We start from the raw sequence: 16,683 nt of genomic DNA on the forward strand, positions 1-16,683 counted from the left end.
ACACCAAAACCAAAAATTTACTAAAAAATCGTTAAATAAACATACATTTAACAATAATAACATATGGTGTGTTCCTTCAATGTCGCATCCCTATTTTCTCCAAAGAACCCATCAGAAATCCTTCTCCTGTTGGTTCTTCATCATTAATGGCGCTAAGACGAAGCGAACCGACGGCCCCGCACCGCTCAATTCGTTCCAGTTCGGGTGGTACCGCGGGACGTCATCGTCTTCGACCAGTCGAGACGTCAGTCGTTAGTACGACCGCTCGGTACGCGTCTCTTCTCTTGCCTCTGCATTTAATCTCTTGCCGAAGACCTTTTCACACTGAACAATCATAAAATTCAGTAAAAAAACACACACAGACAAGCAACGATGGCGAAAGTTACCGCTCGATTTTTACACGGTACTGTTATTAGTTGGTGCGTTCGTCTATGTTTTATTGGGGTTTGCTGTGCGATTAAACGAGGTAAGTAACATGTCTTAAAAGACATTCTTAAGATGTAATTTCAGTCTATAAATAATCGAGTTGTAAGACAGCTTGGCACGGTTTCGATGCCTTTTCTTTATGTTTTAATTGTGGTCGACTTTTGCGGTAAAAAACGTCTTGAGTTTGATTAATTTATGCTCGAATTAAAATATTAATCAACAATGATCAAACTGGTTTTAATGTACGTTTATCATCATCACAAGTTTTACCAGGATTGGGGGATATACATACATAAGGTGACCTCACCCATAAAAATAAAATGGTACTAGAGTTGTAAAATCAAAAATCTCAAAAGTTAATGCCTGATTGTTTTGTTTGCCTGTTGTAAATTAAGGACAGCAAATGGGGTTTTAATTTATTTATCCTTTGTGTTGTCTCAACTTGGTTTACGATATCTTTTTAATTACTTTGTTAACAACACTTAGGAAAGGTCCACGATAAACGTTTATTTTTGGTTTACACCGGGTGTACGTTTTTGGTTGAACATCAACTATAAATATCGAATTGGATTTTCGCGCGATATACGTTGAGGAATTTAATATTATGTTTTATTCGGGTTTAACAAGAAAGTTTATTCATGTTAATAATCTACAATTATTATTTCATAAAAGTTTAAGTTAATTAAACGAAAGACAGTTACAAAATGCGTTTAATAAGCAAATATAAAACCATTATTTCAATCGTTAAATAATTTTTTTAATGGAATTTATAATAAAATGCATCAGGTAGGTTTTTTATTAACCCTACCCGTAACCCCTCACCCACCCTACACAACTTACCACTAAGAAATTGTTTAAAAAATCATTGTTTTTCAAAATAACATACGCTTGGATAACAGCTGATTTTGTTGTAACACAGTTTGTTTATTTAAATTTGATATAATTATAACTCAATAATATAAACTCAATTTAAATACAATAATTTAATAAAAAAAAATAAAATCTTAAAAAGTTTGAAAAATAAAATTGACATGGTCTCAAGCAGCCATGCAATCATCAAAATCACTTAATAAGCATCTCAAGAACTCTAAAAATCTAAACCTAAACAAAATATATTCTTAAAGAAATAAATCACTTAACGCCATACTAATAAAAGTCCCTTTAAAAAACAAAACACCGCCACAGATTTACAGAATACTGAATACAGAATACAGATTTATTCTGTAAATCTGTGACACCGCTGTCGCCGCTAAATTGGCTGATCCGGTCCAAAACCCAAATATTGCGTGGGTTTTAATGATGACGTAGCGTCATCATATTGATGAATTCTTACATATATCAATAAATATTTAATACAAAAACAGTGTTATTATGGACGAAAAAAGTGATTTTTCAAGGGAATTTGTTACTGGACAAATGTTCGGGGTGGGTGGGGGGGTAAGGGTTGTTTGTATTGATGAAAATCAATGTTTTTGCAGAAAATATAAAAGCAATATTTAATTTAGTAATACTGTTTATTTAAATTTGATACAGTTTTAGATATAACTATTTAGTATAAAAACAGCGTTGTTATATGTGATAATATGGACGAAAAAACAGTGATTTTTCAAAGGAATTTGTTACTGGACAAACTTTTGGGATGGGTGGGGGGGGGGTAAGGGTTGTGTTATGAAAAACAATGTTTGTGCAGAAAATATACAGTGTGGTGACTTTAACTGGAATAAATTCAGTTAAAACTAATCAAAATTTATCTCGCAAAATTCCTGAGACCCGTCGATTTTTGTTTATTTTTTTTCACATTTCAAGATAGTTTTTGTATTTTTTTACCTACAGGGGGGGTCCATATTAACCTCAATTTTTTTTTCAAATGGAAAGCCACTTTTTTTAAACTCTCATTGAAAAGAGCCCTTTTTCCTGACTAAATTGCCAATTACTTTTGTGATTATCTAAGGAGAAATACGAAAAAAAAAAAAAACCATTAAATTATTAAAAGTCTCGAAATATTTTGTGTTGGTTAATTTTTGGCGTGTTTGTTTATTTTATTCGTATCGAGACATTTCCTGACATTGTTGTAGTGTCACTGTTAAAGTGAATTTAAACCAGTTGTTTAATAAGTTAACTTATATTGAAAAAATGCCTTATTTAGCCGAATCCCACAAGATTGAAATCTTAATGATGATTGGTTATGGGGACAGAAGTCGTACTCAGCTAGAGGTTGTCCACTTATTCAGGCAGAAATATCCAGATTTGCCACCTATTAACCAAGGTACGGTTAGTAAAATCGAAAGCAGATTTCGAGAAGTTGTGAGGGATGTTTTAAGACAAAGGTCTTCTAAAATCTATGAAAACACCCAATTAAATGTATTGTTAGCGATGGAAGAAAATCCGGTAACTGCCAGAAGAGTAAACTCGCGAAAACTCTATTCATCATAAATCTGTGCTAAAAATTTTAAAAAGTGCAAACAAACGACCTTATAAAATGCAACCCGTTCAAGAGTTATTGGAAGACGACCCAGATTGCAGAGTTCAGTTCGATGAATTAATGATGAACGCCATTGACGAAAATCGCATATCTTCGGAGTGGATCCTTTTTTCTGATGAGGCTACATCCACCCTAAATGGCCATGTTAATAAGCAGAACTGTCGCTACTGGTCTGACGAGAACCCACACTGGGTAAGGGAAACTAATACACAATATCCCCAGAAAACTAATGTTTGGGCTGGCATAATTGGCAGGCAAGTTATAGGGCCCATATTCTTCAATGATACTTTAACTGAGGAAAGATATCTAGAATTCCTTGAACATGAACTAGTTCCAGTCTTACGTGCCTTATATCCGAATCAATTCGATCCAGATTTGTATGATGAAAAAATCTGGATGCAACAAGATGGTGCCCGTAATGTACGCCAGTATTTAGATGACAATTTTCCAAACAGATGGATTTGGTAGAAGGGGTGCAGTCGAGTGGCCGGCACGTTCTCCCGATCTCACCCCACTTGATTTTTTTCTGTGGGGACATTTGAAAAGTCAAATTTATATGAGCAAACCAGGAAACCTAGACGAACTCAAAGAACGTATTAGGCAGGAAATCCGACAAATATCTCCAGAAGTGTTAGAAAATGTCAGAAAGGAATATTATTATCGTCTTGGGCTTTGCCAACAAGTAAATGGGGCTCATTTTGAGCATCTTATACATTAAACGCCACTTTTAATAATTTAATGGTTTTTTTTTTTCGTATTTCTCCTTTAGATAATCACAAAACTAAATAGGGCAATTTAATCAAGAAAAAGGGCTCTTTTCAATGAGAGTTTAAAAAAAGTGGCTTTCCATTTGAAAAAAAAAAGTTGGGGTTAGTTTGGACCCCCCCTATAGGTGAAAAAATACAAAAACTATCTTGAAATGTGAAAAAAATAAACAAAAATCGACGGGTCTCAGAAATTTTGCGAGATAAATTTTGATTAGTTTTAACTGAATTTATTCCGGTTAAAGTCACCACACTGTATATGCAATATTTAATTGGATTACACCGTTTATTTAAATTTGATATCATTTTATATGTGTTATTGTGTCTGTATGCCTTTCAAAAGTAGATGATGATAAACAAAAAATTACATACTACCATCGGACAATGAAACACTATAATTCTGAAACTTTACAAAATATCTTGTCTGCCAGGTCATGGAACAATAATTTGACAGATGTAAATATATTGGCAAATTCTTTTATTTTAGATCTAGAAAATTGTTTAAATATAATGTGTCCAAAGTTAGAGATATCTGTTAGTCTAAAAAATAAAAAATGGATAACTTATGATATTTTACAGTTAATGGAAGATAGGGATAAGTTATATGTAAGGGCAACTCATAAGGGGCACTCCAGATCTATGGGATAGCTATAAAAGGGTTAGAAACCAAATAGTTAATAAAATAAGAATAGGAAAAGATAAATATTTTCGAGAAGATATCGATAACAATAGAAATAATTCAGCAGAGCTTTGGAAAAATCTTAAATCACTTCTACCAGGTAAAAATTCCATTTAACCAAATGAGGTTTTATTTGAGGGGCAGACATTTATTAATGAGTTTGAAATAGCAGATAAATTTAATAAATATTTTAATAATAGTATAGATAAAATTATAGACATTTTACCCAAATTTTCAGGCTTAAATAGTACAGTTCCAAATATATGTGTGTATGTATGGGAAAATACTACTATGAGTGATACAAGATCTCTGTTAAAAAATATGAAAAATGTTAAAGGAGGAGAAAGTGGTATCTCAAAAAAAGTGCTTCTAGATGTGTTTGAAGTTGTGGGTAACCGTGTGTTAGATATAATTAATACATCGCTTTAGTATGGTGAATTCCCAGAAAAGTGGAAGGTCTCAACAGTCTTACCGATTCCTAAGGTCTCAGGCACAAGGCTGGCGAGTGAGTTTAGGCCTATTAATACTGTACCAGTTTACGAAAAACTTCTAGAATTAACTGTACAAACCCAACTTCAACCTACTGTGATAAAAATAATATTTTAACAAGAAATCAGTCAGGGTTTAAACCCCACCATTCTTGCGAAACTGTGATAGTTAACATCTGTGATAATTTTAATAAAGAAATAGATAAGGGTAATTTTGTTTTGGCAATTTTCTTGGATTTTAGAAGAGCGTTGGAAACGGTTAATCGCCATGTTTTACTTCTTAAAATAGAAAAAATGGGGATAGGAGGTACAGTTTTAAGTTGGTTTAAATCGTATTTGCATAACAGGAAACAAGTGGTCAAATTTAAAAATAAATTATGTGTTGCTGAAAATATTAATCATGGTGTTCCCCAAGGTACTGTGTTGGGTCCAATTCTATTCCTTATTTATATTAATGATATTGTCAATGTCATTAGTAGGAGTAAGTCAGCATTATTTGCAGATGACACTATGCTGTATGTTGTGGGAAAGGATATTAAAAAAATGCAAGAAGATCTAAACTTTGATTTGGATAATGTAAACAAATGGCTGTGTAATAATAACTTAAGTATTAATGCAGCTAAAACAAAATTTTGTCTGTTTGGAAGTAAAGCTAGATTAACCCAAGTAAATTTGAATGTAATAAAAGTAGAGATAAGTAATGAAACAACATCCTACCAGAAAGAAATGAAATATTTGGGTGTTGTTTTGGATCCACATTTGAATTTTGATTCTCATATTGACAGCATTACACGCAAAATGTCAAAAAAAGTTAATTTTTTATCGAGTATAAAAACAGCGTTATTATTTGGATAATATGGACGAAAAACTTTGATTTTTCAAAGGAATTTGTTACTGGACAAACTTTTGGGGTGGTTGAGGGGGTTAACGGTTGTGTAATGAAAAACAATGTTTGTGCAGAAAATATATATGCAATATTTAATTTGTTTACACCGTTTATTTAAATTTGATATAATTTTATATATGAATATTTAGTAGAAAAACAGCGTTATTAGATGGAATAATATCGACGAAAAACAATGATTTTTCACAAGACTTTCATTTAATATTTGAGGTGCAGTAATCGAGTTTAAATACTAAATATGTAAATTTCTTGTCAATTTTTTTAAATGCCGAGATTTTCTTCCATTTGTTATAACAGAATCGTATATGATATACGTATATTTTCACGTATAATTTTCTTAAGAAGTATTTTTCTCTCAGGCAATTATGTTCTGCAAAATAAACTGTTTTTTAATTAACCTAGGCTTGCCCCCCCCCCCCCCACCCACCCCAAACATATGTCCAGTAAGAAATTCCTTTGAAAAATCACTGTTTTTTGTCCATATTATCCAATCTAATAATGCAGTTTTTATACTAAATATTTATAAATAAAACTATATCAAATTTAAATAAACGGTGTAATCACATTAAATTTCTGATATATATTTTGTGCAAAAACATTGTTTTTCATCACATACCCCTTCTTAGCCCCCCACCCACCCCAAAAATTTGTCCAGCAAGAAATTCCTTTGAAAAATCACTGCTGTTCAGCCATATTATCCAATCTAACAATGCTGTTTTTATATTAAATATTTGATATACAGGGTGTTACAAAATTCGGTCCAAATATTTTAGAGCGTATTGTTTAAGTTAAAATAAGACTTTTTCTTCCCATAACGTGTGTTCTAAAAGACACCCCCTCAGGCTACATAACGACAGTTATGCGTCAAATCTTGAAAAAAAATTATTTTATTTTGCAAATATTTAATAAATAAAAATTTGCAAGTTCCCGTTTTTTGAGTGTTCCTGACATTTTCCGTCCAAAAAATGGTGTAAAGCCAATTTTAAGGAAGGATTCAGGGGGATTTACCGCTATGATGGCCCATACCTTATATTTCCGATAAGAAATGTGAGAATCTTGAACACCACCTATTTAGCCATGAAAAATCTAGAATTATCGTTCCTTGCATTTTTTCGATAATTAATTTGATTTTACAAAAATCATAGCCCACTTTGTTTTTTTTTTCTAATTTGATAGTTTAATTGGGTTTAATAGTGTTTTTCTTTCGTTTACCCAACATTTTCTCGAAAACGATTAATTGTATCGAGAAAATGCAAGAGACAAAAATTTTAGATTTTTTCATGTATACCTTGATGGTGTTACTTTGATGCTAGATTTTTATTTTTTTAATCAAAAACGTGAGATAGAGGACATCAGAAAAAAAAAACCCGAATCTTCCCCTAAAATTGAATTCACCACACATTTTTTTTGGGGTAAAAAATTAAAAGAGCACCCAAAAAAAGGGGGTTTGCAAATTTTTAGGAGTTTGAAGCATAACTGTAGCCACGGTTGCCAATAATCGATTTTCTTAGTGTAACTTGCATGAGCTGTAGCCCTGAGGGGGTGCATTTTAGAACACACGTTTATGGAATAAAAAGTCTTATTTTAACTTAAACAATACGCTCTTAAAATATTTGGACCGAATTTTGTACACCCTGTATATCAAATATTTAATGTGATTACACCGTATATTACATTTTATATACAAATATTTAGGATAAAAACAGCATTGTTAGATTGGATAATATGGACGAACAACAGTGATTTTTCAAAGGAATTTCTTGCTGGACAAATGTTAGGGGTGGGTGGGAGGGGGGTAAGGGGTGTGTGATGAAAAACAATGTTTTTGCACAAAATATATATCAAAAACTTAATGTGATTACACCGTTTATTTAAATTTAATATAATTTTATTTGTAAATATTTAGTATAAAAACAGCATTATTAGATTGGATAATATGGATAAAAAACAGTGATTTTTTCAGAAGAATTTCATCAAACATTTGAGGTATAGTAACCGAGTTTAATAAACTAGATTTGTAAATCCCGTGTCAATTTTTTTAAATGCCGAAATTTTCTCCCTTTTGTAAATCCTTACCCCCGCCACCCACCCCACACAACTTACCAGTAAGAAATTGTTTTTCAAAAATCATTGTTTTCCAAAATAATACGCATGAATAACCGCTGGTTTCGTCGTTAATATCCAATCTAATAACACTGTTTGTTTATTTAAAATTGATATAATTATATATAAATAAATATGTCATACAAAAACAGCGCTATTAGATTGGATAATATGGACGAAAAACCAGTTATTTTCAAAGGAATTTCTTACTGAATAAATGTGTGGAGTGGGTGGGAGGGCTAAGGGTTGTGGTTGACGAAAAACAATGTTTCTGCAGAAAATATACAGGGTGTTAGAAAATTGGGCGCAAATATTTAAGTGCGTATTGTTTGAGTCAAAATAAGACTTTTTGTCCCTGCTCAGAGCTACAGCTCACGCAAGTTACACTAAGAAAATCGATTATTGAAAACCGTGGTTACAGTTATGCCTTAAAACTCCTGAAAATTTGCAAATTACCGTTTTTTTAAGGGCTCTTCTCATTTTTTACTTGAAAAAAAATGGTGTGAATTGAATTTTAGGCGAAGATTCAGGGGGGTTTCCTTTCTGATGTCCTCTATCTCACGTTTTTGATAAAAAAAAATTAAAAATCTAGCACCATCTAGGCATACGTGAAAAAATCAAAAAATTTTGTCTCCTGCATTTTTTTCGATACAATTAACCGTTTTCGAAAAAAAGTTGGTAAACGAAAGGGAAACACTATTAAACCCAATTAAACTATCAAATTAGAAAAAGACAAATGGTGTTCAAGATTTTCAAGCTTCTTATCGGAAACATATGATGTAAAGGCTAACAAAAGGGTGATCTCTCCCCAAAAGGGGAATCCCCCCTGAATACTTCCTTAAATTGGATTTACACCATTTTTTGGACGGAAAATGTCAGGAGCCTCAAAAAACGGGAACAATGCAAATTTTTAATATTATATATATTTAGTATAAAAACAGCATTATTAGATTGGATAATATGGACAAAAAAGCAGAGATTTTTCAAAGGAATTTGTTACTAGATAAATGTTTGGGTGGTGGGTGGGGGTCAGGGTTATGTGATGAAAAAACTATGTTTTGCAGAAAAGATATAAGCAATATTTAATTTAGTAATACTGTTTATTTCAATTTGATATAGTTTTATGTATAACTATTTAGTATAAAAACATCGTTATTAGATTGGATAATATAGACGAAAAACGGGGATTTTTAAGAAGAATTTCATCAAACATTTGAGGTATAGTAATCGAGTTTAAAAACTAGATTTGTAAATCTGGTGTCAATTTGTTTAAATGCCGAAATTTTCTCCCTTTTGTAAACCCTTAACCTCCCACCCACCCCACACAACTTACCAGTAAGAAATTGTTTTAAAAAATCATTGTTTTCCAAAATAATACGCATGAATAACAGCTGGTTTCGTCGTTAATATCCAATCTAATAACATACTTTGTTTATTTAAATTTGATATAATTATATACTATAAAAGCTCTTTATTCGCGGGGTAAATATGCCGCTAATAAAGAAAGCGTGAATATGGAATGGTAATTTATATGGGATTATAGGGTATATGTTCCTAGGTGCAAAATAACAAACCAGTACATGCATATATCGAAAATGAATTTAAATGTTTTAAATTTATTTTTTGACCATATTGAATAATTATTACCTTCAGGTTAGGCAATGGTTTAGAGAATTTTGTAATTTTTTCTTGCTTGGCATTTTTTAAAAGCTCCTTCAATTCATACTGATTTTCAGCAAAGGCATTAGCAATTTGCCTCTTAAAAATGATACTTCGTTCCATAGATGGATCAATTTTCATAAAAAAAACCCAAAGTTCATTTGATATTCTTAAACCTCAAATTTTTTGAATTTAATGTCTCGTTTCCAGTGCTTTTTGAAGCCTCTTTTTCAATAGGCTGTGAATTTAACATTTCTTCCGAATCCGTTTCAGTCAAATCTCCATCTTGCGATTTAAGCAAAGTCTGAATGTCACTTGATCTGTTCGAACCCATCTCGTCCTATTTCATTCGCAATTTCGGCTATGTTTGTAGTCAAAGTTTGAATTTGCCCAGATTCTTCGTCATTTTCTGCAGTCGGAGCAGGTCACAATTTTTTCCAGCATGATTTTAATTTGTATGGCTTCAGTTCTTCCAATGATTCTTTTATGTCTACAATGCCTTTTGCTATGTCAAATTTCTTCCAGCATTCCATAACATTCATATCAGGATCACATTGCATATTATCCAATATGATTTTGAAGGTTCGTCTAATGTAATAGAGCTTAAAGGCCTTGATTATTCATTGATCAAAGTTGAAGCAAAGCCGTCGCATTGGGAGGTAAAATGTCACTTTTATATATGAACGAGTAGTTTCAAGTTCGCGAGGATGACCTGGTGCATTGTCCAAAACTAGAACTGCTTTAAAGTCTAAATTCTTTTTTTTTTTAAATAAGTTTCAACTTCACAGACAAAACAATTCCGAAACCAGTCACAACCCATACTTTCTTATTAGCACGCCAAAATACTGGACAGGTCGTCCTTGTTTTGATTTTTTAAAGCACGAGGATTTAACGATCTGTACAGCATCAGTGGTTTAATGAGACAATCACCAGATGCATTAGAACATAACAGCAGTGTAACTCTATCCTTTGCCACCTTAAATCCAGGGGCAGACTTTTCACTTTTAGAAATAAATGGTTTGTTTGTCATTTTCTTCCAAAGCAGTGCAGTTTCGTCTACATTAAATACTTGTTCAGGTTCGTATCCTCCATCAGCTACTAGGTTTGCAAATTCTTCTGGATATCCTTCTGCTGCAGCAGTGTCTGCAGATGCAGCTTCTCCAACGATTTTAATGCTATGCAATGATTGTCTCACCTTAAATTTATTGAACCAACCTTCCGATGCTTGAAATCCTCCAACTATACATTCACCGCCACTACTACCACCAGGTTCTTTAAAATGCGCGTGAAGACGCTTTGCCTTCTCCCGGATTATTGGACCACTCAGAGGCACCCTTTCTTAATTGCGGTCTTTAATCCATAATGACAGCGCCACTTCTATTTTTTCTGGATCACGAACAACTTTCACTGACAGTGAAGTTGAAGCTGCAGACGTCCTTATGTTATCTTCGGATTTTTTTAATCGATCGTACAGTTGATTCGTTGACATTGAATGAGCGTGATATCGATGCAAACGACTCTCAGGAAGACAGTGGTAGACACGCGTTACTCAGTCACAATTTTTGTAACGAATGGAGTAACTATAATGGAAAAATGAATCATTAAAACAAGCGAAGCGACTCTTATAGCGAGACCGCCCTAACAAATACGTTTACATTGTATTTACATTCCCAGAAACGCTGGGTATAGTTGTAATAAGGTCAATTTTACTTTTTTATTTGTCTATTTAACGATTCGCTTATAAAGAATATTCCGTTGAATACCTATTTGAATCCTTTTTATCAATATATATGCACCGACGTACTGATTCGATCCACGAATAAAGAAATTTTTAGCCGCGAATATAGGAATTGGGTCGCATTTTTTTAATCCGCGAATAGTGAAAACGCAAATGAAGGAAGCGCGAATAAAGATATAAATAAATATGTAATACAAAAACAGTTCTATTAGATTGGATAATAAGGACGAAAACAGGGATTTTTCAGAAGAATTTCATCAAACATTTGAGGTATAGTAACCGAGTTTAAAAACTAGATTTGTAAATCCCGTGTCAATTTTTTTAAATGTCAAAATGTTCTCCCTTTTGTAAACCCTTAACCCCCCCCACCCACCCCACACAACTTCCCAGTAAGAAATTGCTTTCAAAAATCATTGTTTTGCAAAATAATTCGCATGAATAACAGCTGGTTTCGTCGTTAATATCCAATCTAATAACACTGTTTGTTTATTTAAAATTGATATAATTATATATAAATAAATATGTCATACAAAAACAGCGCTATTAGATTGGATAATATGGACAAAAAACAGTGATTTTTCAAAGGAATTTCTTACTGGACAAATGTCTGGGGAGGGGAGGGGGGTAAGGGTTGTCCTGAAAAAAACAATGTCTTTACAGAACATATATATGCAATATTTAATGTAATAATACTGTTTATTTAAATTTTATCTATAAATATTTAGTATGAAAACAGCGTTATTAAATTAAATAATATGGACGAAAAACAGTCATTTTTCAAAAGAATTTCATCAAATATAGAGTTTAAAAATTAAATATGTAAATCCCGTGCCATTTTTTTAAAGGCGGAAATTTACTCTGTTTGGTAAACAGAATAGGAACGGCGAAATGTCTCAACTGCTAATCTATTTAAAAGTCTTCTTTTCTTAGTCTTGAAAATCTCAGAAAGAGTAAAATGCACTTTATTGCTTACCTTTCAGGTATTTAAACTAATTACTATATTTTTCCAGGCAGTTGAAACTCAAGCCTGAAAGTCATAGTTAATTTTTTTTAAATACCATTTAATTCTAATTAAGACGCTTGAAAAAAACGTTTAATTAAAGTTCCTTTTACTAAATTTCGTATAATTCTGACCCTATGACATTCTATTCACTATTTGCACTTTTATCTTGGTTTAACTGTTTCGCATGCATCAATCGAATTTTATGCTTGAGTGCCGAATTCGATGACGGAATGTCACAACTTCTCAATGCAAAGTCTCAGAATGCATTTAATTTTTTACCTTTCAGGTATTTAAACAAATTACTATATTCGCACGGACAGTTAAAATTTATACCTGGAAATCACAGTAATCCAACACATTAGGTGTGATCTCCTCAGGTGCTACCTACTTTACTGACGACACTTCTATTATTTATCCGAAGATAAAGTTAATATAACACACTAAGTGAACAGAAACGAGTAGAGTTAAACGGGAAATAAGTTGTCAAGGTCTATCTTGGTGTGTAACAGATATCTTATAACTGGTAATGATAATAATACATATTTTATTTAATCTGCAACTGCAATGAATTAAAAAATATTAACGCATAAACGTTAAATAATATTGTCGCGTTTAAAAAACATTCCGCTTTTACTTTCAGACAAATACATGCATTAGTCGTGTACTAAATTGCACGTTGTATTTGTTATTGGAGCTATGCAAAGCATAGATAAACTTAAATTTGTAATTTATTTTTGTTGTAATATTAATCAAGCCTCTTGTATTGGAACACTGTTAAAAAAGATGACAACGAATTTTTCGGCAAGTGGGTTCTGGAAGAAAAAGTACCATTTATCAAGAGTACTTAGGTCTGTTAGTCATTATCAAGATATACAATCCAATTTACAATAAGATAGATACAAAAATATACATTTTTTTATCACCTAATATTTTCTTAAAAAGCATTTTCCTCTCAGGCAATTATTTTCTACAAAAAAAACCTTTTTTATCAGCCCTACCCTACCCAACAACCAGTAAAAAACAGTTTTCAAAAATCAGTGTTTTGCAAAATAATATGCATAAATAACAGCTGCTTTCATCGTTAATATTCAATATTATAACACAGTTTGTTTATTTAAATTTTATATAATTATATATGTGTATATTAATAATTATTTAATACAAAAACAGTGCTATTAGATTGGATATTATAGACGAAAAATAGGGATTTTTCAAAAGAATTTCTTACTGGAAAATGTTTGGGGTGGGTGGGGGGTTAAGAGTTGGGTTAATGAAGAACAATGTTTTTGCAGAAAATATATTTTTAATATTTAATTCCATAGCACTGTTTATTTAAATTTCATATAATTTTATAAATAAATATTTAGTATAAAAACAGCGTTATTAGATTGAGTAATATGGACGAAAACAGTGATTTTTCAGAAGATTTTCAGATCAAATATTTGAGGTGTAGTATTCAAGTTTAAAAACTAAATATGTAAACCCCTTTTTTAAACAGAATAGGATATAATATACAGTTTAATAAATATACGTTATATGGTTGATAAATATATGTTCTAAAAAATCATCAAATAAATCTATATTTAAGGATATTAATATATGATGTGTTGCTTGGGTACTTAAATGCTCCCTTTATCCAATCTTATAGTCATGGTATATACGTCTTTAATCAGTTTAGAGTACTGATAGTCTATGCGGCATTCCTCCAGTGTTTTCAATACATTATTTATTTCAATCGTATCGAATGCCTTGCATAAGTCAACAAAGGCCAGGACCAGAGGTTGGCTGTATTCGAAGGATTTTAAAATGAAAAAAGGAAATTAATTTTAAGACTCAGTATATTTAAAGTTTATCAAAATTCGTTAATTGCATCCAAAATAAACCCCAAATTTTACATTCACAAATTAGCAATACGAATTATTAATAAAACGATTAGTTTATCGAGATACCCCATACGACGTGAAGCAGACTTCTTCAGCACACAACTTGGTTGTTCGCTCCCGTACGTAATTCCATAAGTTTTGCTCTCTCTTTTCCTTTGTTTCTTCTGCTTGCCGCCTTACAGAACGTCCCATCAAACTAATCGTTTTATCATTTGACCCTCTTTATTTATAACTAACTTAATACCTAAATCCGTTTCAAATTAAATATATGAATACGATCTACAAGGTATAAATTATATAATTTTAAAACGAATATAACATGCCATTTATTTTTGAAAGCCTTCGCGAATTTTCCTGGCATCTAAATCACAATTATACAGAGCAATCCCAAGGACTTTGGGATTTACATATTACAGTTTTTAAACTCAAATATTTAATGAAATTCTTCTGAAAAATCACTGTTTTTCATCCATATTATCTAATCTTATAACGCTGTTATAAGATTAGCTATCAACGCTATTAGCTATTAACGCTGAAATTATATTAAATTTAAATAAACAGTGATATTAAATTAAATATTGCATAAATATTAAAAATTTACGTTCTGCAAAAGTATTATTTTTATTAACACAACCCTTACCCCCTCACCCACCACAAACATTTGTTCAGTAAGAAATTCTTTTGATAAATCACTGTTTTCGTCCATAATATCCATTCTAATTTATTAATTTAATTATATCAAATTTAAATAAATAAACTGTATTATTAGATTGGATATTAACGACGAAACCAACTCATTGATGCGTATTATTTTAGATAACAATGATTTTTGATCACAATTTCTTACTGGTAAGTTGTGTGGGTGGGGGGGTAAAGGTAAGGTTAATGAAAAAGGTTTTTTTTTTAGAAAATAATTGTTTGAGAGAAAAATGCTTAGTACATAATATATAATTTTTTTTTCAAATGGGAGAAAATTTCGTCATTTAAAAAATTGACATAGAATTTACATATTTAGTTTTTAAACTCGATTACTACAGCATAAATATTTGGTGAAATTCTTCTGAAAAATCACTGTTTTTTGTCCATATTATCCAATCTTATAACGCTGTTTTTATACTAAATATTTATATAGAAAATTATATAAAATTTAAATAAACAGGGTAATTAAATTAAATATTGCATATACAGGGTGTCCAGAAAAAGGAGGCCAATCCGCCAGCCACATATAAAGTGGACAAAAATAATGCGACTTTCGTTATGCAATTTTTTAATTGGGCGCTCGGTATTCAATATACAGGGCGTCAAAATGAGCAATATAAAATTGTTTTTTTTGAAGTAAGTCGAATGTTTCATAAGATATTAAATTAAAATTTGGTGTGTGGGAGTTTTTGGAACGAGAAATTGAAATCCGTTTAATGATTCGCTATATCTTGCAGAGGGCGCCACCTGCGGTATATTGCATGTGTTAAAAATACCAAAACTTTTTTGTACCTCTGTATAATAAAGTTCTAGTAAAATATTCTGATTATCCAATCTGTTCTTGTAAAAAAAGTATTCTTAGTAAATGTTGGCCTGAGAATCCGTTTATTAGAGATCTTAATTTTAAAATCTAGATACATTTTAACAAGCTAACAAAATAAACGTAAATAATTCTTTCTAAATTAAAGGGTTCAACCTGAAATGCTCTCCAGCTGCAATGATTCTTTCCCTTAAATGATCCTCATTTAAAATCGGAACAATTTACACAAAGTCTTTCATACATCCCCAGACTAAAAAATCCAAAGGTGTAAGGTCGGGCGAATGAGGTGACCACGGAACAGGAGGATCTCGTCCCCGACCAATCCAGTGATTGGGAAATACTTGATGTAAATAATTCCTAACACCTATAACAAAATGAGCCGGAGCACCGTTGAGTTAAAACCAAAGATTTTGTCTTAAATTTAGAAGCAAATCGGGCAGTATTTCTTGGAGAAACAACAGAAATTAATCACCAATTAATTAAACTGGTAAAATGACAGGTCCTAAAAGAAAGTTATCCACAACACCTGCACCCACTTTAAAATTTACTTAATAGCGTGTCTCAACTATGGCCTTAGATTCTCTTCAATCCATATTATGTGTGCGTTATGGATATTTGTCATGCCGTTTCTCGTAAACGTGGCTTCGTCAATAAACAGAATCGCATTGGAGTCGCATTTTCCTAGTTGACAATTTAAAGGAAATTACTGTTTACAATAATATGTAAAACTTACCAAACATCAAAACCATATCCGCCATTTCGGAAAAGGGTACATTTCTTGGTCTATGAGCCAATATGATTTGCGTCGTAGAATAGAGGCCTGTATTGCAGTTTGCAGGGGTTCACATTTTGAACAACTATTATAACTTATGTTCCACCAAGTGGCTTTTTTAAAAGTAGATATTTGTCGTAAAAACTTTGGGAATTTTTTTTTCACTAAATAAAAAATATTTTGTAATAAAAAAATATAAAATATAACTTAATAAAATAATGACATTTATCTTAGAGTTTCAAAAGAGCATTCAATAGTGAGGA

The 16,683-nt window shown here is 31.6% G+C and overlaps 1 protein-coding gene across 1 annotated transcript in view; it reads left to right on the top strand.

Moving 5' to 3' along the window:
- Window positions 1-228: 228 nt before the first annotated feature.
- The window catches only part of LOC126749635 (plexin domain-containing protein 2), a 41,499-nt gene continuing 25,044 nt past the window's right edge, over window positions 229-16,683 (top strand). Inside the window, exon 1 of the mRNA XM_050459334.1 lies at window positions 229-466. Within this exon, the coding sequence (XP_050315291.1) occupies window positions 373-466 (94 nt within the window). The 5' untranslated portion in view covers window positions 229-372. The remainder of the gene's footprint in view (window positions 467-16,683) is intronic.

The sequence above is a fragment of the Anthonomus grandis genome, unplaced genomic scaffold (genome assembly GCF_022605725.1).
Source record: "Anthonomus grandis grandis unplaced genomic scaffold, icAntGran1.3 ctg00000400.1, whole genome shotgun sequence".
In the NCBI taxonomy this organism is placed as follows: Eukaryota; Metazoa; Arthropoda; class Insecta; order Coleoptera; family Curculionidae; genus Anthonomus; species Anthonomus grandis.